The sequence below is a fragment of the Eulemur rufifrons genome, chromosome 26, assembly GCF_041146395.1.
Source record: "Eulemur rufifrons isolate Redbay chromosome 26, OSU_ERuf_1, whole genome shotgun sequence".
In the NCBI taxonomy this organism is placed as follows: Eukaryota; Metazoa; Chordata; class Mammalia; order Primates; family Lemuridae; genus Eulemur; species Eulemur rufifrons.
In genome coordinates this window covers 6,891,414-6,917,818 of record NC_091008.1, presented here as the reverse complement: position 1 = coordinate 6,917,818, position 26,405 = coordinate 6,891,414, and the positions used below count along the sequence as shown (strand labels likewise).

Sequence of the window (26,405 nt, the reverse complement as noted above, 5' to 3'; positions counted from 1 at the left end):
CGGGGCCGAGGTCCCCACCCGCCCGGGGAGCGCACCTGCGCCCGGCCCGCTCGTCCCCTCCCCGCGCCCCGCCCCCCAGGGGACACCGCCTCCCCGCCGGCCTCCGGGAGGAGCGAGGGGCCCAGCCTGGCGCAGGGCTGCAGGGGGAGCCGCCGAGCCGGGCGCACGCGCGCCCCCCGCCCCGGCCCTCCCCGCGGCGCCCCCTGCGGCGCCCCCCAGCGCGGGGACGGCCGGCGGGACGCGGGCGCCGCAGACCTGCCCGGGCCGCGCGCCGAGCGGCCGCAGCGGGGACCCGCGGGACTCGCCGCCGACATGGCCCTGGCGCTGGCGCTGGCGCTGGCCACCTCGCTGTGCCTGCCCGCGGCCGCCGACTTCGACGCGAGGTGAGTCGGGCCCGGGGCGCCGTCGCCTCCCTCCCTCCCGCGACTCCGTCCCCGCGGGGCTGCGGGTCCCGGTGGCCGCCAGAGCCCGGGTGTCCCCGCGAGCCCCGCCACCGGCCGCGGCTTCCCCAAGGCGGCTCCGAGCAGCGCGCGCCGCCCGGCCCGGCTCCGGCTCGCGTCGCGGCGGGGACAGAGGGGGCGCGCGGGACCCCCTTGGCGGGGACACTCGCCCTGCGTCTCCACCGCTCTCCGGAGGGGAAACGTGCGGGGAGGGTGGGAGCGAGGGGGGGGAGACCTGGTCGCCTCCCCGCTCGGTTTCCTTGACGGAGAGGAGGAGACAGGAGCGAACTGGCTGCTGCGTGCTCCGACAGGTCCCGACAGCCCGGCTGCGTCCCCACTGTCGCTCAGCCGTCCGCCGCCCCGCCGCCGCCGGCTCTGTCCGGGTGTGCGGGTGAGCGACTGAGCAAATCTGCGGCGAGGACGCGCTCGGTCCCCGACCTCCGCACGGTTGCAGCCCCGACCCGCCCGGCGGGCAGAGCAAGAGGTTTGACTCGGGGTCACACACCCCCTTCCCTGCACGCAGCCCCAGATGCCGCACCTGTTTTACCTGCAGTCTGGGGACGAACCAGTTCCACGACTGACTGGCTTTCTCGTACCTGGAGGGGAACGAGGGGAACCAGTGGGGCCGCCCAGAAAAGGCGCAGCTGCCTGTTTACTACCTGGTGGGAGGAAATAGAAAGTCAGGGGTTATATCGTATTTGGGCCTGGGGGTAAGAAGGGCAGGTAAAGGAAAACGGAATTGAAAAGAAAAAGGAGTGTTTTAAGAAAACATGGGTAGCAGCCAAAGGCTAGACTTGTTATTTTTTTTTCCTTCCAGGACACGAAGCAGATAGACCTTTTGATTTTCTTTTATTTTAAAAAGCCAGTTCTTTGCCCATATTTGGGAATGTTGTGTATTTCTTTCTATATCTATGGTTTTGTTTTTTAATCTAAAAAACAGCTATTTTTTGATGTTGTGTATTTCCTTGTACACGCATTTGCAACAGGAAATAACATCCTGTGATCTGCGTGCCATTTTAATGTAACTTTCAAAAGATGTCTACAATGGCCCATTACCATGTCAATTTAGGTGTGAATCTAAACAAGTGAACAGTTTACCAATCATGTGTCAAAGTGTAATCTGGTGGATACATCTGTATCCTGACACTGCAAACTTTCTTCAGTGGTTATTTACCTTAGGGAGGAAAATATGATGAATTGTTGACCACAGGGACACGAGATGCCAGCTACACTTTAAACTCTCCTTGGTTTTATTTAGACTTTTTTTTTTTTTTTTTCTAGTACATTTCTTTTCTGGGGACTGTTTCTGCCAAAGTTCTATCTTGAAAAGAGCTCGGTTTCATTTGGGTTTTGGGAGCTGCCTCTCTTTCCGTCCTTTTTTCCGCATCTGCCCTTTATGAGAGGCAGAAACTGTTTTCTGCTTGGACATATCTTATTTAATACTTTTCAGTTTATGATGAACCAGTCAAAACTGGCTTTTCCCCCCCGGGGAACAGGTGTGGGGTTTTGTGGAATCTGGTTTATTTCAAGCTGCAGAAACTGTCCTGTGAGTGGCAGCCTTGAGGATTGTTGGTTTTAGCCGGTGCTATTTCTAGTTAAGAAAGGATCTTTGCTTCCCCCTTCTTCCTACCTCTGTGTGTGGAGGGAGGGGGTGTTTAGCTGTCTGAAGTTTGAAATTAGATCATAGCCGCATTATTGCTGTGAAGGTGTTTTAGCCTTAAAATTCTGCAGGCGTAAAGGAGTTTGTAGAAAATTGTTGGGTGTGATTTAACATCTTTTTTTCCCCTAAAATAATAACGAGAGGAAATTATTTTTAATCTCAAGAGTGTCTTTATTTATTTTCAATCTTTTTGTTTGGTAGGTGGCCCAGGCAAATAGTGTCAACGATTGGCCTGTGTCGTTACGGTGGGAGGATTGACTGCTGTTGGGGCTGGGCCCGCCAGTCCTGGGGACCATGTCAGCGTAAGTACCACGCCAGGGGACTTCGGTTCCCCGGGAGGGAGGGCTTCCGCCTGCCTTCTGGCTTCGCTCCAGTGTCAGAAGGCTCCTTACTGAGCAAGGCCTGGCCTTGCAGGTCTGACTCGGGAGTTTCCAGATACACTCCAGGCTCCTTACTCTGCCCCTCTCCGATCAGAGCCACCTGTGTTAAGGTGACAGCTTTTGAACAGAGAGCCACTTAAAAATGCTTATTTTAGCATTTGTCCCTATCTCCACCTCCTTCCTATTTTCTCATCAGGTTTATTCCTTTCTTTGCTCCAGGATCTGAGATGGGGGTAAGATAATGAGTCTAGACTGTATTTACACAAAATAAACTCTGAACCTTATAGTGCTGATGTAATGATCCTCACCATAGCCATTGTGTAAAGTCGCCCATTTGTAAATCTTTTTTTTTTGAAGTAAGGTTGTATTGACAGTGTTCTAAATGGACCACCCAGTGTAATCAAATAAAACCTCTGGGGGAAAAAAAAAACAACATTATCTGTAAGTTCTATAAGTAATTAAGCTCATGTAAAAGGTGCCACGCCCCAAGTCTGATTTTTACCATGCTCGTGATCACCCCTGGATATTTTGATGGTGAAAACAGAAGTTTGAGAAATTTAGGAGATTTCTTCCCAGCATTTTATCAGGATCTTAAAATTTTATCCCACTCCTCCTGCAATAAAAGTCCCCAAATGATGAAGTAAATTTCCCGGGCATCTTTAGAGAGTTAGGTGGGCATATCTGCTAAGAGGCGGGAACTCAGCTGGGGTCTACATTGGAATGTGTGTTTCACTGCCAATGAGGACGGGGCTCCGAGCAATAGCAAAGGGTAGCTAAGCAGGCTGGAGTTGGCAGTGATGGAGCTGCCTTAGGGTCAGGTTGGCAGTAAAAAGAGTTAAATTTAAGTTCCTGCAGCTATTTTCATTCTTGAAAATGCTCCTGATGTTTTCCGTAACTTTGTGGAAAAAGGGGAGTGACAGTCACAGGTCGACTCTAACTGCACATACAGGCGACCATCTCTGGTTGAGGACAGAAAGGTGAAGACTGATGTTTGTTTACCTGCTCTGTGCAGGCCGCTGGGCTGGACACTTTGCACAGAGAATCCGTTGCATTCTGTTAGAGGGAGATGCTGGTGACTCCAGTCTCCAGCAAACGAGAGAAGTAGGCAAAGCTGCTGTCCCTGCCACTGGTTAGTCCATTCAGCGTTGTTTTTAAGGGTAGATGGTCAAAAAGAAGAATGGTGCATGGTGGAATTTAGGCTTCTGCCAGTTATACCACAGCGTCAGAAGTATTTGCACAGCTGGACGCTGCAGGTATGAATTCGAGGAACCGTCAGGCTCTAATAACCAAAGGGTGAAGAGAGGACCCTTCTCCCGTCCTGGTACACACATGCAGACCCCTCTCAAATGAAAAGGGGGTCGTTTCTTTGCAGGCGTGAAGATAGCTTCCTCCTCCTTGGCTGCTTTAATTTGCAGGAAACTCCCAAATTGAATGCGAAGGGCTTTGATGTGTGCATAGTTCCCCAGCCCCACCCAGGGCAAGGCTGCGTTGGCAGAATGCCCTGGGCAACAGAGGAGGGCACCTTCCCTCAGGGCAGAGGCTTAGGGGCACGTACGCTCTCTGCCAGGTATGCCAAAAGAATTTCGAGGAGAAGAAACTCCTCCAATCTCCGAGAGGCTCACCGACTGTGGAATTCCCCAGGAAGCACCTCTAAGAGCCGTTCTATTTTCCTGTACCATGTAATTAAATTTTCTCTAATGTGCCCTTGCTGGGTGGTTCTGAATTTGAATGAGTAAAGAAGAGACCTTTTAAAGTTAGAGTGGCATTACAAAATTCAAACCTCCAAGAGATTTCCTAATATTTTACTTTCTGCACCGTAGCTTTCCTAGCAGATACGAGACACTATTTTTTTTTTTAAATTGTGTACCTTTATTTTGTTTCCAAAATAACGCAGAGGCAAAGTGGTCAAATATAGTATTTGATACTATTTATCTTTTCCCTGTTGTTATTCCCCAAGTATCTGAGAAAACTGCAACATAGTACGTGTTAATTGAAATTAACGCGTTGAAATTAACGCGTTGAAATTTAGGCGTTGAAATTTACGCATTGAAATTAATGCATAAAATGAATGTGCACATTAATTGTAGTGTGTGAGGGGATTTTGCACGAATCACAGTTTATGTTAGATTTGGTGCCCGTTTGAAAGGCAGCTTACTGGTGGGGAACATGATCTCAGGAGCTGCACTGCCTGGGTTTAAATCCCAGTTCCGGCTCTCGCCAGCTTTCTGACCTCCGGCAAGTCATTCAACCTCTGCGTGCTTTATTTTCCTCATCTCAACAATAAATCTAAAATAGTACATACCTCAGAGGACCATAACGAGGTTGAAACGAGTTGTAATTTGGAAAGCACTTAAAACTATTCCTAGTACAGAGTAAATGCTACATAAGTGTTTGGGAACATTAAAGAATGTGAAGGATACTGCCACCGCCACAGCGGTACGGGGTGGGACTTACCTGTTCTGTCAGATTCTTTGTTCATTGGGCATGAGATACATACTCTTTACCTTTCTACTGCTAAGATAAAAAAGGCTTTCAGGGCTCTCTCCGTGTTGCAATAAAATGATTTTCCTTTCAATTAAAAAAAGGCCAAATGGTTCTTTACCATTAATATTGAAGATGGCAAGGTTGTAAAAATGAGTTCAAAGACGGATGCTTCCTTCTGTGTGTTTTACTTTTCCGGAATCTTAGATGGTCCAAATGTCTCTTGTCAGTTCAGAGCTCTGTCTTTGTTTTGATATAAACAGGTCAAAGAATGTGGGGGCAAGAGGTCAGCTCAGGGGGGCAGAACAGCACCAAAAAGAGGCTTGTGGGCATGAATGAACTGTCTCTGAAAAGCCCTTATTATTTTTTAAAGAAAGCCTTTCTGAAATTAAACGCTGTGTAACTACATTTATTCAAGGAAAATGCCTTGCTATTCTTTAACAATTAAATCTAGCAACAGATTACCTGTAAAGACTTTAAAGAAGTTACAGGAAATTTCATGTGAAAAAGGTTTTTGCCTTTTTGACCCTTACGTCATCACAGAATTTTTTTTTTTTTCCCATGAGGAGCATTCTTTCTTCCTTATCAGAGGTGCCCTGGTTCTCTTTTTCTAAAAGATTCCCTTTGGAATTTTCCTTCAAAACATCACAGCAAAGCAAAGTCTTCCCACCTATGCACGTGGGAAGCATAAATGGAGCATCTCAATTTATCCATTAGAAGGTGTGTGGGGAGGAGGTAGTACTCATTATATTATTGTCCAGATCTTACGCCTTGGTGCAGCGACACTTTGGTGAGTGGTCCATTCCATGTGGTTGAGCATTTGTGAGATATTTTGACGATATTCATGAGAGTCAAATATAAGTATCTACACAAAACATGCTGCATTTCACTTTCATTTGCTACCCTTCCATGGACTTGTTTGGGGAGACTGACTAACATTGTGGGGTGCTAGAGTTGCTAAACCTCCCCTTCTGGCTCACTACATCTGGCCATGAAGACACAGTCAGCCCGGAGACTTTCTGTCCTTCCCTCTGGAACTGAGGAAGGAAGGGTCAGAGAAACTACCCGAATGGGCATAGAAGCTGTCCTCCTCTTCCTGTCTGCACCCCCCAACATCCCTGCCCTGCTGGGGAAAGCACGACCCAATCCAGAATTAAGCAGGTTCTTTCTTCATAGTTCTTTTGTAGGTCATCCCTCTGGCTTCTTTGTATTCTTTGATTCTGTGTTTTGTATTTTTAACTCTAAAACAGAGCTCTAGCATCTTGAAGATTCAAAATTTGATTTTCTAAGTGTCTTGGGCTTTACCTTTATTGACTATTGACGTGGCTCTTTATTGTCACGTGAAATTTTCTTAATATGTTCACAACTCATGGATACGGATTTACAGCCCACAGGACCTTAATCACTCAGAGATTGTCACAGAATATTTCTGTTTATTGATCTGTAATCGGTTCCTTATCTTTGCATCATCTTAATGGCATGTTTTATTTTAATTATATTAACTATTTCCTGACTGCCAAGTGGAGACCTCTGTAATAAAGATTTTTCAGGGTTTGTATGTTTTATTTTAAAAAGCTATGTATGCTATGAGAATGATTCTTAATTAAAAGCACTAGATAATTTGGGACAACTGAGTTCAAGTCCTGACTTTTATATGTGGTTAGCTATCTAACATTTCCTGGCTGCCATTTTCTTATTTTACAAGCAGATTTCCAAGGTACATTGAAGCTGTAAATTCTATCTGAAAACTTCCTTAATGTAGAAAAGGATAAACAGGATCTAGATATTGTCTTCCCGTGTGGTTGTCTTTCTGTACTTGGAGGCGGGTTGTACATGTGGCTCATGACAATAGTGTTTTTGTTGAAAGCACTTCACAGAGGTGTGAAGAAAATCTCAAAATACAAGTAGTTCCAATTTTCAACAAAGCTCTTCAGTTTCTGAGTTCTTTGGCTGTCAGTGAGCAATTTGTGGTTTCTGAAGGAAATGATGTGAATTAGGATGGTTTTATGTAATTTATCCCTAAGACCAGGGAAAATGCAGATGTTTTGTTATATTTCTGCTGGAGATTTTGGGAAGACATAAATCCTATGCCTAGAGCTTGACTTTGCTATATTAGTTCTGAACTTCATTTTTCCATCTACCTCTTCCGTGTAAAGTAAAAATTTTGGATTCTTACCAGCTTTAGATAAACTTATAGGTTAGTGAAACGTAGAGACTGAGAAATAGTAATTCTGAAGCTATTTTGGAGTTGTCAAATAATTTCAGTTGGGTAATATATATTACTGGCTAATTAATGATTATGGACATTGGAAATGATGAGCAAATTATTGAATTATTTCTTTCTGCACTTCAAATGAAAAGGCTATTCGTTTAAGCAGAGAATTTTGATTTAGTAAATGAAATATTTAAATTTCTCTTCTTGTTTCTGGGTTCAGAAACTCAGTCTCATAAACAGAACATGATTTATTCATTTTTGTTCCCTACACTGGTCATTGACTTCCTGTCCCTCGTCACAAAATTGTATAGGTTATACCTTTAGATTTATGTAGACTCTCTTTAGCATAATTAAGAGTAAATTAGAAATATTGGAATCTGCTTTGAAGGCCAGGTTATTCTTGGTGAATGCCTTTCCGTTTGTAGTCAGCAAGTTCTGCGGCAGTTTCCATTGAACACGAGTTAGTATTTTATGCATAAGGCAATTTTTTTTATACCTGTACAACCCTATGCCCCCCAGAAGTAACTGGGAACCTTAAGAGGGGGGTTGTATGTTCTCTGGTCAGAGTCATATAGACAACTGCTAAAAGGGTTTTAGGGCCAGCTTAAGGGCGCTGATGACACCTCATTGCCCTAAGCCTATTAGCTCCCTCCCCAAATTTTGGGGTGAAAATGTTCAACCTGGTTCCTTTTTTTTTTTTTTTTTTGAGGTAGGAATAAAAAGCAAAGCAGTGGATACGTTTATATTTTCGGCACTAAACCCGAATCCCCAAATCCTTAGGAAGTGAAGTTTTGATGGAGATTATTCAACTGCCCCTTTCTTTGAAAGGTGGTTTGAGAACACCGTGTCCTTGGGGTAACTTCGAGTGGTCCTGGGATGCAGAGTCCAAACCAAAACCGGTGTCGAAGAAGCCTGACCTTTTCAAACAGGTGATTTCAGAGTATGCGTCGTCTTCAAAGTTGAGTTTTGGAGAAATTACTTGTTCCGTCATTCTTTTCCCCAGTTATAACTGATCTTTTTAACGCTATTAAGATCTACTGATTTCCTGAGATCCCCTCATCAGGTTAATCCGGGCAGGTCTTCACCTTCGTGGATCAGACGTTTCCGTGTTTCCGAAGCGGGAAACCCGGGCCAAGGACAGGGAGGGAAGCGCTGTCCTCCCTGCAAGCCCAGCAGCTGGCTCCATGCGCAGATACCGCCATAGAAATGGCTGCCCGGAAGTGCGCACATGCGCATGCGCGGGGTCAAGGAGGCACTTCCGGTCCCAGAAACAACATTGCGTTTGCTACTTGGAAACGTGTCGTTAGATTTTTCAAAGATTCAGGTGTGCTTCTCCTCCTCCTGCTGCCCTGCTGTAATGAGTGTGATGTCCAGCATTTCTTTTTGGTACTTTTTGCCTGGAGCCTTCATGTTCTGTGCTTTTGAGTCTGTTGAGGCCACTGGATGCTTTCAGGATGATGATTAGTGATGTCAATGGATTCCATGCTGCGTCCTTTAGTGAGTGAGGAAGACGCTCGTCACAGGGCGGGCCCTGTATCGTGGGGGGGGACAAAGGGCTGGAGAGGAGGGTTCTGATGGCCTCACCCTCCCCCGAATAAACAAAACACTTTTGCCCCTTTCCCACTGATTTTGTTCAGGTGTTTAAAATTTTCCCACTATTTTTTTAAACATATTAATTTATGTTTTAAGAGAAAATGCATTCATTTCCTGAAATACCCCTCCTCAGAGCAACAAGTATTGTCAGTTCTTTGGTGCACTTTGCAGAAATATTTTACATGCTCATGAGTAAATTCCTATATACCCCCCCCCCACTGTTTTATACAAATAAAAATATACTATATACATTGCTCTGTATCTTGATTCTTTTTCTTAACGGTACATCTTGAAGGACATTCTTTATAGAGCCACCTTACTTTTGCATTCCGCTGTATGGTTGTTCCATGATGTATTAACCAGTCTCTTATGGGTGAGTCTTTGCATCGATCCTAATCTTTTGCTAACACAAGCAATTCTAAAGTAACTTTGAACATACCTTAAAAATGTTGTTTTGCATGTGTTCAGTATTCCTGCAGAGTAAACTTTTATATGTGATCAAATGACAGACACATTTGTCATTTTGATCCATGGCCCAGTGGCTTCTTACGTGGTAGTAAGTAGTTTAAAGGGAAAGGCTGGATGGCAGTGCCCACTCAGGGCTCTGGAGATCCCATATCCAGAGTCTGATCTGTTGCTTGATTTTATAATAGGGCGCTCTGATCCCTACCCTTTCCCAAGGAAACCCTCTGACTAGTCAGCGAAGGTCCATCTGCTGCCATTTGTCATGTTTCCTCTCAGACCAGAGGCAGCTGGCTGATGTCGCGAGGATGGGGTGAGATCTGTCCGTTTGCCAGGGTCTCCTTCTGGATTTCTGCCTATCAGTTGTCTTTTTCCTCAGAAACCAGCATGAACTGATAATCTAATCTGTCTGAATTGTCATTCTGTATCAACCTGGAAGACAGTAAGGAGTTGGCATTGCCAGGGCCAAGATTTTCCATTTCTTCATGGGAACAAATAAATAATCAGTCCTCAAAGATAATAGAACGTAGCCAAGATAGTTTGTCTTGAAAACTGTCAAAGTGATATCAATCACTGGGCACGACCATAGACAAATACTAGTAGCATGTGCCTGATGTGACTGACAGTGCCTCCCTGGGACCCTGCCAGGGTAAGTTAGGAACAAAATATACTAGTTACTAAAAAATTGGTGCATAACAAGGTAAAGAATTCAGTCAAGTAATATTAAATGCAAAGAAATTTTTTATTTTACTACATTAAACCATCTTTTTAGATTTTCTAATTTCATTACTTAATTACTAATGCATAATTAAGAGACAATTATGGTCATAATAGAATTCCTAATAACATTTCTAATAAAGCCAGAATAAAGTAGTATATTACAGCCCAGACATGATAAAGTACTAAGATGTGTGGTACAATAGTGACAGGTATTTGTTTATTCCACATTATTTTGTGGAATTTTAATTTAAAAAATTAGCCTGCTGAAGACTGTTAAATCTACTTGTTATTCTTAATTCTGATGGAAGGAAAGAGATATGAATAATCAAAATGGTTTCTTAGCTTTAGAATGTAGCAATTGATTTTGGAGAACAGTTTTCCCCCCCCAATTTTATATTATTAGAAACCTTCTCTTTCTGCCATGCATTAGCTTTGGTACTACATGCTAGGGGAATGCAAATTTGAGACCAAGGATTTATCATAGGTAATTTGCATGTCAATAACCAAGTCAACTAAATTTTAAGTGACCAAACACTTCATTTGATCGATTATCTCTTTAACCATTCTGTAATTTAATAATATAAATTCTCCAAAACTGATATTACTTTCCTGTAACATCATGAGATCACAAGGTTAGAATTGCCTTTTGTAGATGTTATTGACTTACTCTGAAATTTTAGGAACTGTGTCGTCACAGTTTAAATTTGTGCTAAGGTACACAAAAGGAAGGAGCAATCAGGAGTTGTTGGATTTATGCTTACTTTGCCAAAAACAATGTTGTTTTTCAAAAACCTGTAGCCTTATTTTCATAAATCAGACTTCTCAAATTCAGTTTCTAAGGAAAAGTCCCTAAATGGTCAAAGATGTGTGTTGCTAAATTTACGGAAACTAACTCCATGGATAGGCTTTTCAGATACAAGCTTCCCACCACTCAAAATATTTTTCCAAAGCCTTTGGTACCTCCCATTTAATTTCAGTGTTAAGATTTTGTAGGTACTTGGTAATTATCTGCCAAATGTTTCTATGCCAACAAATAGCAAAGCTGTTGATCATTAATAGAGAAACACAGATTGCTGTTTATGCTTATTATATATTTTTTTAATGTACGTAGGTGCTTAGAGTTGATTTTATATTACATGTATTTACTATAATAGTTTCTACTAGTTAAATTGTTCCCAGTTCACATGATTATATAAATATTTTATGTTGTTTCACATGGATAATGGTGGTTTCAAAGTCCTTTGTTCCTTAGATTGAGTTTTAAAATTATTGATGAATTAAAAGATTTATTGTATCTTGATGTCTATATATGTCCAACAATTAAGACATTCCAATATATAGTTTCATTTCCTAACTAAGGGAGAAGTGTTTTCTTGCAACAATTACTTTTTGGAAAGAAAAGTATAAAATTATGGGTAAGTAATGTGTAAATTTGTTAAATGTTCTGGTCTCTAATCTTGCGTTAAGGCCTGATGAATTCTTCTGTATCTTTTATACTTATAAAGCAGTGTACTGAAAATTGGGATCATCTAAATTCCCATTTAATAGGGTCATGGGCCCGTTGTCCTGGATGTTGGTGCTATAAATGTGCAGATTTGGATAGTTGTCTGTGAATAGTTTGCCAGGCTAAAATCAACTTTTTTGACAATGAAGAATATAGCATGAAAGTTAAGGTTGAGGTATGGAGAGCTTTTAGAGTGATTTTTCTAGCTGATGATAAGGGTTGGGAGGTAGAAGTCAGTGCCAGGGAGGACATTTCCCTTTCACGCGTGTAGCTAGCATGTCACCTGTAAGGAGGTCCATGCGTCCTGCTGGGCTGCTTGCTTAAGAGGCTGTGTGTCTGCAGTCTGAGTCATGTGATAAGTGCATCAGCTGTCTTAGTCTGCGGCATTTTATTAGTTCCTTTCCGAAGTTCATACTTGGCCTAACATTTGGGCATTTTATAGTCCTCTACAGTAAATTAAACTATGCACGAGAAAATAGGCATCCATTTGGATAAGAGAAAGGCTCAGTTCCTTAAGGTTTCTTATCCCTTATTTTCTTTTAATGCTGTCCAAAGTCCAGGGTCAGCTCCAAATCTGTAAACCTGTGTTTAGCACTCAGGAAAAAGTAATCCTCAAATAGTTTAGTTTCTCGCATTTGTATGAGTCACAATTTCGTAAAATCATCGGAGTGCTTATTAATTCAACCATGTGTAGTAAAGTGCATAATGTCACTGAGAACCCTCAGGTGAACTGGAGCAGTGGTGTCTAGGCGACTTGCAGGAGAGAGTTCTAGAATTGTGGGCTGCAACCGGGTGGCCTTGCTGGCGTTGTTGCTTGTATTTACTATTGTGGCCGTTTTATGATTACCAAGAGAAAATCAGACATATTTTTCTATATTATGTGCTACTAGTGAATCCTATTTTAGTGCTGCTTGCAGGACATTTATTTTTGGCAACTTTCACAAAAATTGAAAAGTTCCTTATCCATCAATAGAGAATGGACCCCAGAAACTTTTAAATCTATCCCAGGTTTAACATTGTTTTTCTTTTCTTTTCTTTCTTTCTTTCTTTTTTTCCTGAGACTCTGTTGCCTGGCCTAGAGTGCAGTGGTGTCATCATAGCTCACTGTAACCTCAAAGTCCTGGGCTCAAGGGAGTCTCCTGCCTCGGCCTCCTGAGTAGCTGGGACTACAGGCGCCACCACGCCCGGCTAATTTTTTCTGTTTTTTAAGTAGAGACAAGGTCTCGCTCCTGCTCAGGCTGGTCTCGAACTCCTGACCTCGAGCGATCCTCCCACCTTGGCCTCCCAGAGTGCTAAGATTACAGGCGTGAGCCACCACTCCCAGCCAACATTACTTTGATTTAAAATGCAGTTTTGTATAGTTTTAAAATGCAAATTTTAAAATATGGGACATTGGCTAAAATTTTATGCTAGAGGTCTAGCAGGTATACATATTGATACCATAACATTTACTAAATCTATGTGTATCAGGGCTATTTTATGTTAAGTAGGAAAAATGTGACCCAGCCTTAAAATAGTATAGGAAGAAAATAAACCATACAAAACCATTTGGCTGCTTCATACTAATACAACTAGTTAGAACATGATGATGTTTGCTATTCTTTATTAAGTTGTTTTATCTTTGTTTAAAATAATTTAAAATATTTTTCCTGAAAGTTAAATGGTTCAAAATTGGCATTTAAAGAGTATTAAAGAAGTGGTATCCTTTTATATGGTTTTTTCTTATACATAACCATGGTCATAACCAATTTTCCTTAATATGTGATCCAGAATGTAATTTGCTATTTATGCTTTGATTTATTTCTATCGGTTTGCTTAGATTGTACCTGATATATTTTATTTTTTTTATATTAAGAAATGTGTCAACATCAAGATATGGTGAGTTCCTTAAAATTTAACAATAGAAACCAAACACTAATTTGTTGTAAACCTAACCAACATGGAAAAAAAAAAACGTTTAGCAAGCAAATGTAATGTGTGCCTTTAAAATACAGACCAATCATTCTGGATCAATAGTGAAATTACTGCTTCAATTGAATCAAATAGGACTTAGAATTTTTTTTTTCTTGTGATAATTACCTAAAAGAAGAGACTCTGTTCACCTAATTTTAAATTATACAAATAAATGCACACATGATAAGTTAAAGTGGATATTTTATGCTTTCAAGAGGGCAGGCATTGATCAAGAAGAGAAGTAATAAAATCATCTCTCTCCTCACCTCTAAGATCTCTAGGCTGGTCAAACACTGACCATTATTAGCGTTTCAAGTTTCTTCCCTTTACTTTCATCAGACTGGGTTATTTATGTATCTTCAAGTTAAAGGGCTGAGCTTTCACGGTAATTCTTGTTGCTATTGACAACCAAAGCAGCCAAGCAAGAAGAAAATGCCCTGGAAGGGAAGGAAAAAAAAAAAAAACCTTAACATTTCCTCCCAAAGTTGGAGAGAAAAGGAAACAGTATGTAAGAAACAGGTAAGTAAAGATATATCAATTTTAAAACGACCAGCCTTTCTTACTGATTGATCAAAAGTTTTAATTTTTTTCAGGTGTTTTGTCCAATATGCACTTAAATAAAAGGATACTGTCTCTAGGAATCAAAACATTAACATTCTGAAAACAAAAAATTGAAATAGAAGACACAGTGTCACAAAAGGTCTGAAATATTTTAATTTAGAATTTGGACTATGGAAGAATAGCATAACTTCAATTATCGGTTAATATTTTTGTTACAAAATGTTTTTAATAACAAAACGGTGACTAAAATACTACTATTTTAAACATGTCCTAGATTTTTTTTTTGTTGTTTCAGAAAAGCACTGAAAGTTGAATTATGTGTAAGGCTCCGGGAATGTAACAAGTTGATAAATACCCAAGTCCAGCCTCCTTACAGAGAAAAGATCTGGAATTTCTTTTTTTGGACATTTGTTTTGCAGCTTTCTACGTCTTAAGGCAGAGAATAGCCAGGATAAGGTGCCAGCTCAAAGGTTAGATGAACATATTTCTTGAAATAATTTTGGCTAACCTGTATCTCGAAAGGCATAACTTCTAAATAATAACTTCACAAATCTATAAACAAAACTTAACATTAGTTGTGCTTTTGAGTTGTTTTTTTTTTTGGAAAACTATAATAAGTCCCTTAGAAATGTGCTTATTCTGTACATGCTTATACTAAGTTCATTTTAATTCAGTTATTACGTTAAACTTTGCCTTTTCAATTTATAATTCCTTTCCTCTATTTGTGAATCTAATAAATTGACCTCCATTCTAACCTAAAGGAGAGTTTACATTTTTAATACTTAAAGAAGCAAATATAAAAAACAAAGTCCACCAAATGAAATTACTAACACCAGCCTATCATTAACCTGAAAGAATTATGTTTTGTGTTCGTTAATTCTCCATGGAACAATTCAGGTAAGAAATATTTTTACTGTATAAAATATACAAGCCATTATTAATAGCACCGATGAGTATTCATGCTATTGTTTTGGTACATAAAGGGTTCCTTGTTTAAAATATTTTTGGCAGCGAATAATGTCAATTAACAAATCACCCTGTGACACTTCAGTGAAAAACTTTGGTGAACTGTGTGAAATTCTAATACTTAATGGGATTGGTGCCAAGAAGACAATATGCTTTAAACTGATTGACGAAAGATACTATCACATGTCATAGAATTTTAATTTAAGGTAGAGTTTTAATAAAAACATTTGGGAATAAAATTGGTAGTGCTAGAAATAAAAGTTAAGGAATTTCTTTGTTCAGGGAGACTGAAGCATCAAAGCACATGTGTTGTACAGTTACCTGCAGTTACAGGATTGACTAGCAGAGCTGCGGCTGGGGGTGGGGGACGAGGAAAGAGGGGAATGTGTGCTTTGTCACCAGCATCTCTGGGATTGGGACCTGTTTCTGTGACTTACCCCCTATGAGAAACCAGCCATTTTAACTTTTCTGAGCTGCAATTTCCTCATCTTTAAACCTACTTTGCAAAATTCCTGCTGGCCGTGGAGCGGAGTGCGTCCCATAGGACAGTTGGTGATGAAGTTTGCTATTTTTGGTACTAATACAACTAGTTAGAACATGATGATGTCTGCTATTCTTTATGAAGTTGTTTTATCTTTGTTTAAAATATTTTTCCTGGCCGGGCGCGGTGGCTCACGCCTGTAATCCTAGCACTCTGGGAGGCCAAGGCGGGTGGATCGCTCAAGGTCAGGAGTTCGAGACCAGCCTGAGCAAGAGCGAGACCCCGTCTCTACTAAAAATAGAAACAAATGATCTGGCCAACTACAATATATATATACAAAAAATTAGCCGGGCATAGTGGCACATGCCTGTAGTCCCAGCTACTCGGGAGGCTGAGGCAGGAGGATCGCTTAAGCCGAGGAGTCTGAGGTTGCTGTGAGCTAAGCTGACGCCACGGCACTCACTCTAGCCTGGGCAACAAAGTGAGACTCTGTCTCAACAACAACAAAAAAATAAATAAAATAAAATAAAATATTTTTCCTGAAAGTTGAATGATTCAAAATTGGCATTTTGAATCACCTATATAGATAGATAGATAGATAGAGTACAATATATAGAATACAAATGGAGAGCTCTGAGCTGTGTTTTACTAGATCCATCATAGGATACATAATACAGCATGTTTTAAAATACATTTTGTTTACCATGCCCATCTTTGGGAAATAAATATCGATTGGAAGTAGAAAACTTTTCCAATTATTCATTTCTAAAATAAAAGCTTTGATTGGGTAGCCGTCTGTGCTTCTGAACCGTTTCTTTCCCATTTCTCTAGTAACATCCGTCCCCAAACCCCCATGTGGAACGGTTTTGGGGTATCGAAAAATGTTTGCCCTTGGACAAGGAACTGGCAAGAAATAGAACTGAATTGTGGAAACAGCGTTTAGAATCATTGTGATTTATCCGGTAATCATCTGAGAGCTTGCTAGAGGCACGGAGCTCAGTTAGGTCCTGGGGAGATGCAAAGATAGAGCAGGGACCTTTATTTCTGAGGACGTGGTACCATGGTTGGCTCTGACTCCTTCCGTGATTCTGAAATAAGAAAGGGTTGGGGATGAAGCCCTGAGGGAGTTCAGGGTAAGAATCACTCCCCGCTCTGAGCATCAAGGAAGACTTCGTGGACGCAAGGGTGTTGAGTGGATGCGTTCGTTCAACAGAGATTTGTCGCGTGCTATGACTGCTGGATCCCGGGCCAGCCACCGCGGGTATCACCCCATAAAACGAAGCTCTGGGCATTCATGTCACTCGCTGTCAGTGTTGGAGGCCCACAGATGACAGCCATACTGGGTGAAAGGCGTGTTTTGGTACAGGTGTGTTGACATAGGGTCCCGTGAGAGCGTGTCCCAGGGGGCAGTACCCCAGACCAGGAGTGACGTAGTTGTCACCGCCCGGCTGGGTCCTGAGGGACGGATCAGTCAAGGATGGGGCACCCGGAGTGGACAGAAAAATGCATGGAAACCTCAGATCCCAGCATGAGGGGCACGAGCAAGGATTGGGGTAAGAATCTCCATCCAGAGCGGGGTGTACGCTTGAAGGGCATCTCATGAGCCTCGCGGCAGAAGTAGGAGCAGGAAACCCACGGAAAGGCCTTTGATGTCATAGTGAATCGATGAGGCTTAATCTCAAAGTTGTACAGAAACACTGCAAAGATTTGAAGCAGGGAAATTACCTAACATTTTGGACGTTCTAAGCTGGTGCTCATGGGTCAGATCTAATAACCTGACTGGATTTAGTTTTGCTTGGCGTGTTTTGGCAAATCTTTTTGAAATGCATGTAGTTGCCAGTGTCACACGGGAAACGCGGATATCAGGCTTTGCTGAAAAATCAGTAGCCCTGCATTGCTGCCAGGAGTCTGTGGGCTGGAGCTTCGTAAGAAGCCGCCCATGTGCAAAAAGCATGTTCGGGGCGAATGCCTGGGACCCGGAGGCATTTGGGGTCGAGGCCGATTCTGAACTTCCTCATTGGCGATTTGGAGAATAACTATTTGAGGCCCAGGCCTGGAGGCCCCTACAGTCAGCCCAGTTCGAAACTAAGCTTGGTTTCAAGTAGTGATGGTGGGAACAAAGAGGACAGGGGTTGAAATATACTAAAAAGGAGGGACAGAGGGGCTTGAGGCATCGGGCAGCAGGGGGGGGGCAGGGACTCAGCAGACAGACCCCGTGTCCTGCGAGCTGTGGGTTTTGAGAGACGTCCCTGACCTTTCTGAGCGGTAGCTTCTTTTTTGAGATAAAATGTAGATAAGAGTCCTATCTTGCAGGATTTTTCATGAGGATGAAATGAGAAAATATAAAGCACTTAGCTTAGTAACCGGCTCACAGTCACATTTAATCAAATGGTGGTGGTGATGGCTGTGCAGAGTGAAGACGTGTCAGGGAAGACACCCAAGTTTCTAGAATGTTCTTTGGTGAGCTGGAGAGCACGGGAGAAGGTGCAGATGATGACTGCGAGTTTGGATGTGCTGAGTCTGCTGCGAGGCTTGGCAGTGCAGAGGTTTGGCACGTGGCGGATGCCGGGGTGAGCTCCGCGGACTGTGACTTGATTTCTTTACGACACACTGTCCCACGCGAACCAACCTTCCTTGCCTTTGTCAGCCTCAGTCGACGTTGATAATTGCCTCGGCCACCTCCACGGAGGAACGACTTGAACCAGTGGAATGAGAATGTGGGAATAGGTAAAATACCATGCTCTATGTCCAGTTGTTTGAAGTTCTTGAACAAGATTCGTTCTAGTTCACTCCTTTGGCCTATAGTTGAAAGAAAGTAATAATTCCACATTTGTTTATATCAAGGGCTAAAAACAAAAAAAGTATCCTCTATAAACATTGTATCTTTCTCCCACTGTGGTTGGCTTTTTCTGTTTTCCGTCACCACCTGTCCTAACGCTGAGCAAATATCGGACTGAAAGCGAATCATGGTTAGAAATGAATGAGCACATTTATTTTTTGGGTTTGGATTCTCTCCTAAGTCAATGTACTGAAAGTCAGCCCTTCAAGTCCTAGGTCAAATGCCATGTCCTCCCCGCCCCTCCCCCCGCCCCCAATCTCTCCCCAACTTTCATAGCAGAAAACATCTCTCTTCTCTGCATTTTATGCTAATGCTTGCGTGGACCCTGTCTCACACTGCCCTGCATCGTGGGTCTGTGTCATTTGTGCTGCTAGACTGTTGGTTCCACGGAGACAGGGACCGTGTCTCACACGTCTTCACACCCAGCGTAATAGCATCTTCACCACGGAGCTCTCTTCCGTGAGTGCAGCGCAGTATGGCCTGCTTGGCCAGGCGCGGTGGCTCACGCCTGTCATCCCAGCACTCTGGGAGGCCGAGGCGGGAGGATCGCTCGAGGTCAGGAGTTCGAGACCAGCCTGAGCAAGAGCGAGACCCCCCCCCACACCGTCTCTACCAAAAATAGAAAGAAATTAGCCAAAACAACTAAAATATTTAGAAAAAATTAGCCAGGCATGGTGGCGTGTGCCTGTAGTCCCAGCTACTCGGGAGGCTGAGGCAGGAGGATCGCTTGAGCTCAGGAGTTTGAGGTTGCTGTGAGCTAGGCTGACGCCACGGCACTCACTCTAGCCTGGGCAACAGAGTGAGACTCTGTCTCAAAAAAAAAAAAAAAGAAAGAAGAAGAATATTACACAGGTGATCATATGTTACTCTCATTGCACATAATGTCAATTTGTCCCATTACTGGTGACGCTCAGTTTGATCACTTGATCAAGGTGACGTCCTCCAGATTTCTGCACGGAAGGCACCTTCTTTTCCTCGTAACCAGGGAGTGAGCTGGGGGTCGACACACTGAGACTGCTCAAATATCCCGTTCCACAACAAACTTTGATCCAATGAAAGTTGAAACATTTATGGATAATCTTTCCTCAAATTAGTTATTGATATTTCAGTGGCGGTTGTAAAATTGTGTTTTCAAATGTCGTCATTCCGTCTACAAGTTAGGAGTCCTTCTTCTGTAAGGAGAAGCTCCGGCCTCTTCTGTTTTAGAATCACTTCAGAGCCATAGATTCTTTTATTGTTCACTTGTTATCAGTAACTATCACTATTCTTGATGCTCGGAGGACCCCGTACCTGGCCCGTGGAACTCCTCTAAGCCAGCTTCAATGTCCTTGGCACAGAGCTCTACCGTTCTTGGACTATGTATACTTGCTTTTTGCCACAGGAAATACACACCATGCCCTAGTCATGATTCCTGTTACTGGGGAATGATTTTTAGAAACAAGGATCTGGGTGCCAGGTGCACTCCTTGCTACTATTCCCCGACTTAAAGAAACAAAAACAAAAAAAGTCTTGCTCACATTTCCAAGTAAATAGTAACACTTTCTTCTGTGTTCTTAAAATCTTATTTGGCATCGCTCTAAATTCCATTCTAGCACAATGCAAACAGAAAGAAAAAGTTAAAATTCCAAGCAAACTGAAAATGGCAACGGTGCTCAGAGGAAGACTTTTTTTTTAAGTAGAAAAAGGAATAATGCTTAATTAGGACAAACAAAAGCTGGCTTCAGATGCCAAAATGTAGATGTAGCCACTTACAGGTTCGGGGCTACTTCAGGAATTAAAAGTTAAATAGAGATGAAATAGATACTTGAGAAATGTGTGAGAATTGGATGATCCCAAAGGCAAAAATAAAATAAGTTATTGTTATACAGCTCCTGGGAGACAACATTATAAGGACCAGAAACCCTTATTTATTTTGACTTTATGCCTTAAATTACCATTGATTGGTTGACCTTAACTATTGGACTATCGTTCATGATTGAAGTTCTTAATTACCATAACGTCAAATAAAATGTGAAGCCTAAATAAAAAAAATAAGTTTAGCTGTTGCAATTCTTCAAAAGAGATAACAATTCTGTACCTCATTAGTGGCTCCAGATCCAATGTCTATCCGGAGCAACAGGGCAGAGAGATTATTTGATTTTGAAATATTCTGGCAGGGTTACTTTCATCTTCTTAAATTATATATTGTGTTCTTAATTGCAACTTTCCCTTCCCGGAAGTGTAACTTTAAATACTTTTATGCTTTTCATCACCACTGACATTCTCCACCCCTCCAATCCTTTCCCACTTAGCGTTTTACTATTGATATCATCTCACTCTTCTCCCTTCCAAATGCACTTGACATGCTGGTCTTTCCGGTCTTTTTCTGACCCGCTAGTGGATTGTTCCTGGAACTGAGATAAGAAATGTTTATTGAAATTGGGTCACGTCACTTAATCTCCTGCGTTTTCACTCGTTCGTTGGCAAAATGAAGACAACGTCTGCTTCTCTCCTGCCTTAATCTGGATGTCGTGAGGATGAATTCAGTTAGTCACGTAAAGTGGTTTTGAGTTCCGTGTCTACGAGAGTCTTTAATTGTGTTTTATGGCGATAACAATCAGAGACACTTTTATTCAGTTCTTGTGGCAACAGGAACTGAATAGTCATTTCCAAGGCCAGTGACTATTTAAAAAAAGATATTCCTCATCATCTTTTCTTGTTCCTCCCCAAGTGAATTCATCCATATCTGAATTCTGTGCAGCTTGTTAGACGTAAGGAGCACTTCCTGAAACCTCCCAGTTTTGTGTCTCTTTATCCTTCCGCCCTGCCCTTGTGGCTCCTGTGCCCATTTATTTCTAAGTCACAAAACCTGGAGGACAAGGTTCTTTGTTGTGCTTTTAGAGGTGCCACGTCTGAATAACAACGTGATGTAGATTGCAGAAATTACGAATGATTTTCCGGACTCTAAAGGCAAGGCGATCTTATTTATGATAAGAAAATCATCCTCAAATTACTAACGACTGCTGCGGTCGGATTGACTTTTTTCTTGTCACTTTCCAGAGCTGCCATTCTGCTTGGGCATCTCAACAATGTCCTCATTTTTCACCTGTTAGCACTTGACTCCCAGCGTGATGAGCTCACCTACGAAATATTACAGAATCGATGTGGGCATGTGAGTTTCCCCCGGCTTATTTGGTTGCTCACCACTTCTACCGGAGTTAGAAAGTAGCCTCCGGCTCTCAGAACTCGAGTGACATCGGTTAGGATGGATTTTTAAGAGTGCAATTTTAGATTGCGGCCAGACAGAAGAGACTTGGGCATGTGACATTAAAGAGCTATGTTTGCTTTGCCAGTTGAGCCTTGTTGCTTTTTCTAGTTAAAACAATGACTTAGAGGTTATTTTAAGGACGCTTTTGGAGATTAGGCTACAGGAATGTCAGAGTGTAAATTCTGAGCGTGACTGCTCATCTGGGCTTCATTCCGGCAGCCAGTTTGGGGGGCAGAATAGCTGTCATTCGTAGATTATCTTCGATCTTTACCTGGCCTTTACTTAAGCTTTATTAAGCTGCTAAACATTGTGTGGATGCTGGAAACAGTGCGCCACCAAATATAGCTCAAAATTCTTGTTCCTGAGCCCCGGGAGGGTCAGAGAAGCAATACTGCGTTTTCTGAGGAATCTGTAGAACCAGCAGACACGCTGTTTCCTCCAGATCAAGGAGTCAAGTGCATCCTCTGCTTTTGATGCTTTAGAAGACCACTATGAAATGGACCACTGAAAAGGGATCATTTATCGTTTTTTCTTTTTTGGGGGTATGACCTGCTGTTCAGAGTAAGGAGGTTGCAAAGCCGGTTCGTGCTGGCCCCTGACAGCTCGCCTCACCGTGGAGTGAGTCATCAGAAGGTGGGCTGGTTAACGCAGGAATTGGGAATTACTTTTCTCTAGTTTTGAGATGGGCGTGGACCTCGTAATTTAGTTACTTAGATGCGGAAATGAAGTTATTTTACAGATGCGTGAGTAAATGGTATTGTAGATATAAAATGCATTTGACAAGTTTTATTTCTGTGCTAGGATCTACTCGTAACACTCCCATCCTAAGTTTATGTCCAAAAAAAAAAAAACCTTTGCTGGCTTGATAATAAACACAGACTTAGTCCGGATTCCGTAGCCTAGTGCTCAAAAACAGTCAGGAAATGTATTTGGCTGCAAGTCGTAATATTAATAATGACACAAAGATCAGTGCTCTAAATTGCCAGGATGGTGATTTACGGTTAATATTATGACTTCTCGGCCGGGTGCGATGGCTCACGCCTGTAATCCTAGCACTCTGGGAGGCCGAGGTGGGCGGTTTGAGCTCAGGAGTTCGAGACCAGCCTGAGCAAGAGCGAGACCCCATCTCTACTAAAAATAGAAAGACATTATATGGACAGCTAAAAATATATATAGAAACAATTAGCCGGGCATGGTGGTGCATGCCTGTAGTCCCAGCTACTCGGGAGGCTGAGGCAGGAGGATCGCTTGAGCTCAGGAGTTTGAGGTTGCTGTGAGCTAGGCTGACGCCACGGCACTCACTCTAGCCTGGGCAACAGAGTGAGACTCTGTCTCAAAAAAAAAAAAAAAAAAATATTATGACTTCTCGCTCTGCCCTCTTTCCATTCTCAGGATAGCCTCATGGTCATGAAGAGGCCACTGTAGCTCAGCCATCACCTCTACGTTCCAGGCAAAAACAGAGGAAGGCTTCATCATCAGCATCCAAAAGTTCCACCTAATTACTTCTGCCTTCATACCACTTAGCCAGAAGTTAGCCACTTGGCTGCTTGTATGTGCCAAGGAGCATAGGAAATGTAGTCTTACATTGCTAACTCATCCCACACTCAAAAAAATAACAATAAAAATAAATTATTCTGTATTAAAGCAGAAGGGAAAGATAGACATTGGTAAGAAGCCACTGGCCTTCTATGATCTGTCTTAGCCTTTCTTTCGATCTCCTCTGTTCTAACACATTAACTGCTGTGTGAGTTGTATTTAACTCATGCTAGTTTTGAGCCGGGGGCCTCGTGAAGCATATGTAACTCACACGTGTCTTTTCACCTTGGGAGCCGCAAGAACTATTTTTCAAGTTGCATATAACTCAGCCACGGAAAACAATAAAAAATAAATTGTTCACTAAATTAGAAAGGATTATGTTGTTTTTGAAGTGTTTATTCTGTTTTCATAATAAAACACTGGCACCAGGGAAAGATTTTTTTTTCTAGTGCGGCAGTCGGCGTGTTAAGCACTTTATACTGTAGTTGCACAAAAACACTCTGCGCTCACGGAGAATCCCCTTTTCCACCTCCCCCCACCGTGCTCATATTCTGAAGATCTTTTGTCTCCCATCCCAACTGCTCTATCTCTAACACAGTGTGCAGATCATAGTTTAGATACTGGGACCAGCAGTCACAGTTATTCCCACCCTCCTTTGTTAATTCATCTCCCTATCACGACCCTTGTCACGGTTTAGTCAATATATTACAGTTTGACAGTTAATATTTCATATCCTCTTCGACTTTCTCATCCCCCCCCCCCAGCCTAGCATAACACATTGTAGCAAATGTTGGCTACATGTTTACTGAATTCCAGTCCAGCCTTAATGCCGGCAAGATGATAGGAGAAAGTCCTTTTGTGCAACAGTTTCCAAAGGGTTTTCTTTTTGTAAGGAGAAAAGAGTTGATTCTATCAACTTTGTGAGTATCCTATCCCGTTTAGTAGCCACTGGCTGATCTGAGGGTTGTTGGTTGCTTCGGCGAAGTCTGGAAATGCAAACAGCAGTTTGTTTGGAGACACTGACTCCCTAAGCGCGGAGGAAACATTAACCGTCTTGGCCTCTCGGAATGTGTGCATATGACGTGCCCAGGATTAGGGGACTCTGCTGAGAACAAACAACAAAAAGTGGGGGAGGGGGCAATAAAAACTATTGTCCCTATAAAGCACCTGAAAATACTATAAATGGATGGTCACTAAGCTGGTCAGGGAGTCAAAAGACAATAGAGCCCAAGGGCCTCAGGTTTAATTGTTTGATAAAGTGTCCTAAATAATTTTTTTTTGTTTTTAAGTGGTATTTTCCAAATGACTTTCTCATGGTTTTAGAGATACTTTCAAATTCTAATGAATGAGAGGATTATTACCTGGATTTGCATTTAAAATGATTTTGAGATGTTTATTTATTATTTTTTTTTAAATATGGCGTTCTGTGTGCCTCAGTGATACTTGGTTATTGAGGTTGTAGTCGTATATGAATGTTAAGAGTTAGGCCCAGCACGGTGGCTCACGCCTGTAATCCTAGCATTCTGGGAGGCCGAGGTGGGAGGATCGCTTGAGGTCAGGAGTTCGAGACCAGCCTGAGCAAGAGCGAGACCCCATCTCTACTAAAAGAATAGAAAGAAATTATTTGGCCAACTAAAAATATATATAGGAAAAATTAGCCGGGCATGGTGGCACATGCCTGTAGTCCCAGCTACTCGGGAGGCTGAGGCAGGAGGATCGCTTGAGCCCAGGAGTTTGAGGTTGCTGTGAGCGAGGCTGACGCCACGGCACTCTAGCCTGGGCAACAGAGTGAGACTCTAGCTCAAAAAAAAAAAAAAAAAAAAAGATTTAGGGAATGTCTCTTTCTTAGATGAAAAAAAAATCTCTTTTAATTGTATTTCTTGGTTATGGGGCCTCAAAATCACATAACAGTAGCGTGTTTCTGGGACTGGTTTTAAAAACTGTACATAAGCCACCTGGCAGGTAGACAGCTGACTGAGCAGTAATATTGGAAAGGCCCTCCTAGAAAGTTCATTTCTTTCCACAGACCTGAACAAAGTTGTGTCCCTTGGAATGTCATGCCACGTCAAAAATCAGAATTTAAGAATTTTGCAGGTACTTTACCATTTACACGCTACTCATTTTTTGCTTTCTGCAAGCTTTTTAATTAAACACCTCCTGAGCAGCCCTGTCTAAGCATTAGGATCGGGGCAGGGTCCAACTGGGGACAACAAATAAACCCGGAAGTAAAAGTAGCAAATAAGCCCCGTGGAATGCCAGGTGAGCAAGGAAAGGTAGAAAACAACAGAAATAACATGCACATGAGTTTTGCAGGAACGTTAGATTTTTTAAAAGAAATGAGATTTGAGGATTGCAAGGGAGGAAACTGGGAGCATGTCCCAGGATGGAAAACAGCCTGGGTTAACGTGGGAGGGAAGAAGCGTTGGGGCTTTGAAATTCAGGGTCGTTGTTGGCCTCATTCCCCTGGGTCTCCAAGGCCTGTCTGCTCTTCCCTGGGTGGGCATCGAAGCCCGTCATCTCTTGCTGTCGCCCACACAAATCACGCTTTCCTCGTGTTGGACCTGAACGATTTCTCTGGGCTTCTGACTGCTCTCTGTGCCTCTAGACGCTTTCCAGTCCGTCCTACACATCATCCCCATGCCGGTATTCCCAGAGCATTGACTTTCATCAGGTAATGCTCTTGATGATGCTAAACTTCCAGAAATGTCCCGTTTCCTACAGATAAAGCGCATCTGCCTCAGTCTGAAATTTAGGGAGCATCATCTTCTGATACCGCTCACCTGTGATTGCTTCTGACTCTTCCACCAGCATGCACCCGCCTCTCTAGCTTGGACCCTCCCGAGCGTCCCCTGGTTGAATGACGAGTGTCCCCTGGTGGAATGACGGTCCACGTCGCTCTTCTCCTCGGCAGTCTGCTCCCTTCCCTGTGTGCCCACGCCTCAAGCTCTAACACAAGCCTCTTCCGTGTGGCTTTCTGTACAAATCTAGGTGGATTTGCTTGTCCGATGGTGTCTTCACGAATTTCATATATGCCCCCCGTTTTGCTCGTAAGCACTGGCTTGAATTAGAAACATGTGGTGGTTTTGCCTCTTCCTCTAGATTGTAGGCTCCTTGAGGCCAGTGATTGGGCCCTGCGGTTGTTTGTCATCTGCGGTAGTACCTGGCATCACGACACTCGCGTAGCTGGTATAGAGCAAGGTTTCTCCATCTGGCACCGGGACGTTTTGGGCTTGGATAATTCGTGGTGGTGCTGGGTTCTCTGAGCATCGTAGGGTGTTTAGCGGCGTCCTTGGCCTCTACCCACTGGATGCCAGTTGCACCCCCAACCAACCAATGTCTCTAGACATTGCCAAGTGTCCCCAAGGGG

At 42.8% G+C, this 26,405-nt stretch overlaps 1 protein-coding gene across 5 annotated transcripts in view; it reads left to right on the top strand.

Annotated features, from left to right (window-relative positions):
- The first annotated feature begins 254 nt into the window (after positions 1–254).
- The window catches only part of NPNT (nephronectin), a 66,322-nt gene continuing 40,171 nt past the window's right edge, over positions 255–26,405 (top strand). For 4 of the 5 annotated variants that reach the window (XM_069459217.1, XM_069459215.1, XM_069459216.1 and 1 more), the window contains exons 1-2: positions 255–383; positions 2,302–2,402. In XM_069459217.1, the coding sequence (XP_069315318.1) occupies positions 313–383; positions 2,302–2,402 (172 nt within the window). In that variant the 5' untranslated portion in view covers positions 255–312. Of the gene's footprint in view, positions 384–2,301; positions 2,403–14,388; positions 14,440–26,405 lie in introns of all 5 variants that reach the window. The other variant, XM_069459214.1, reaches the window with a different exon arrangement.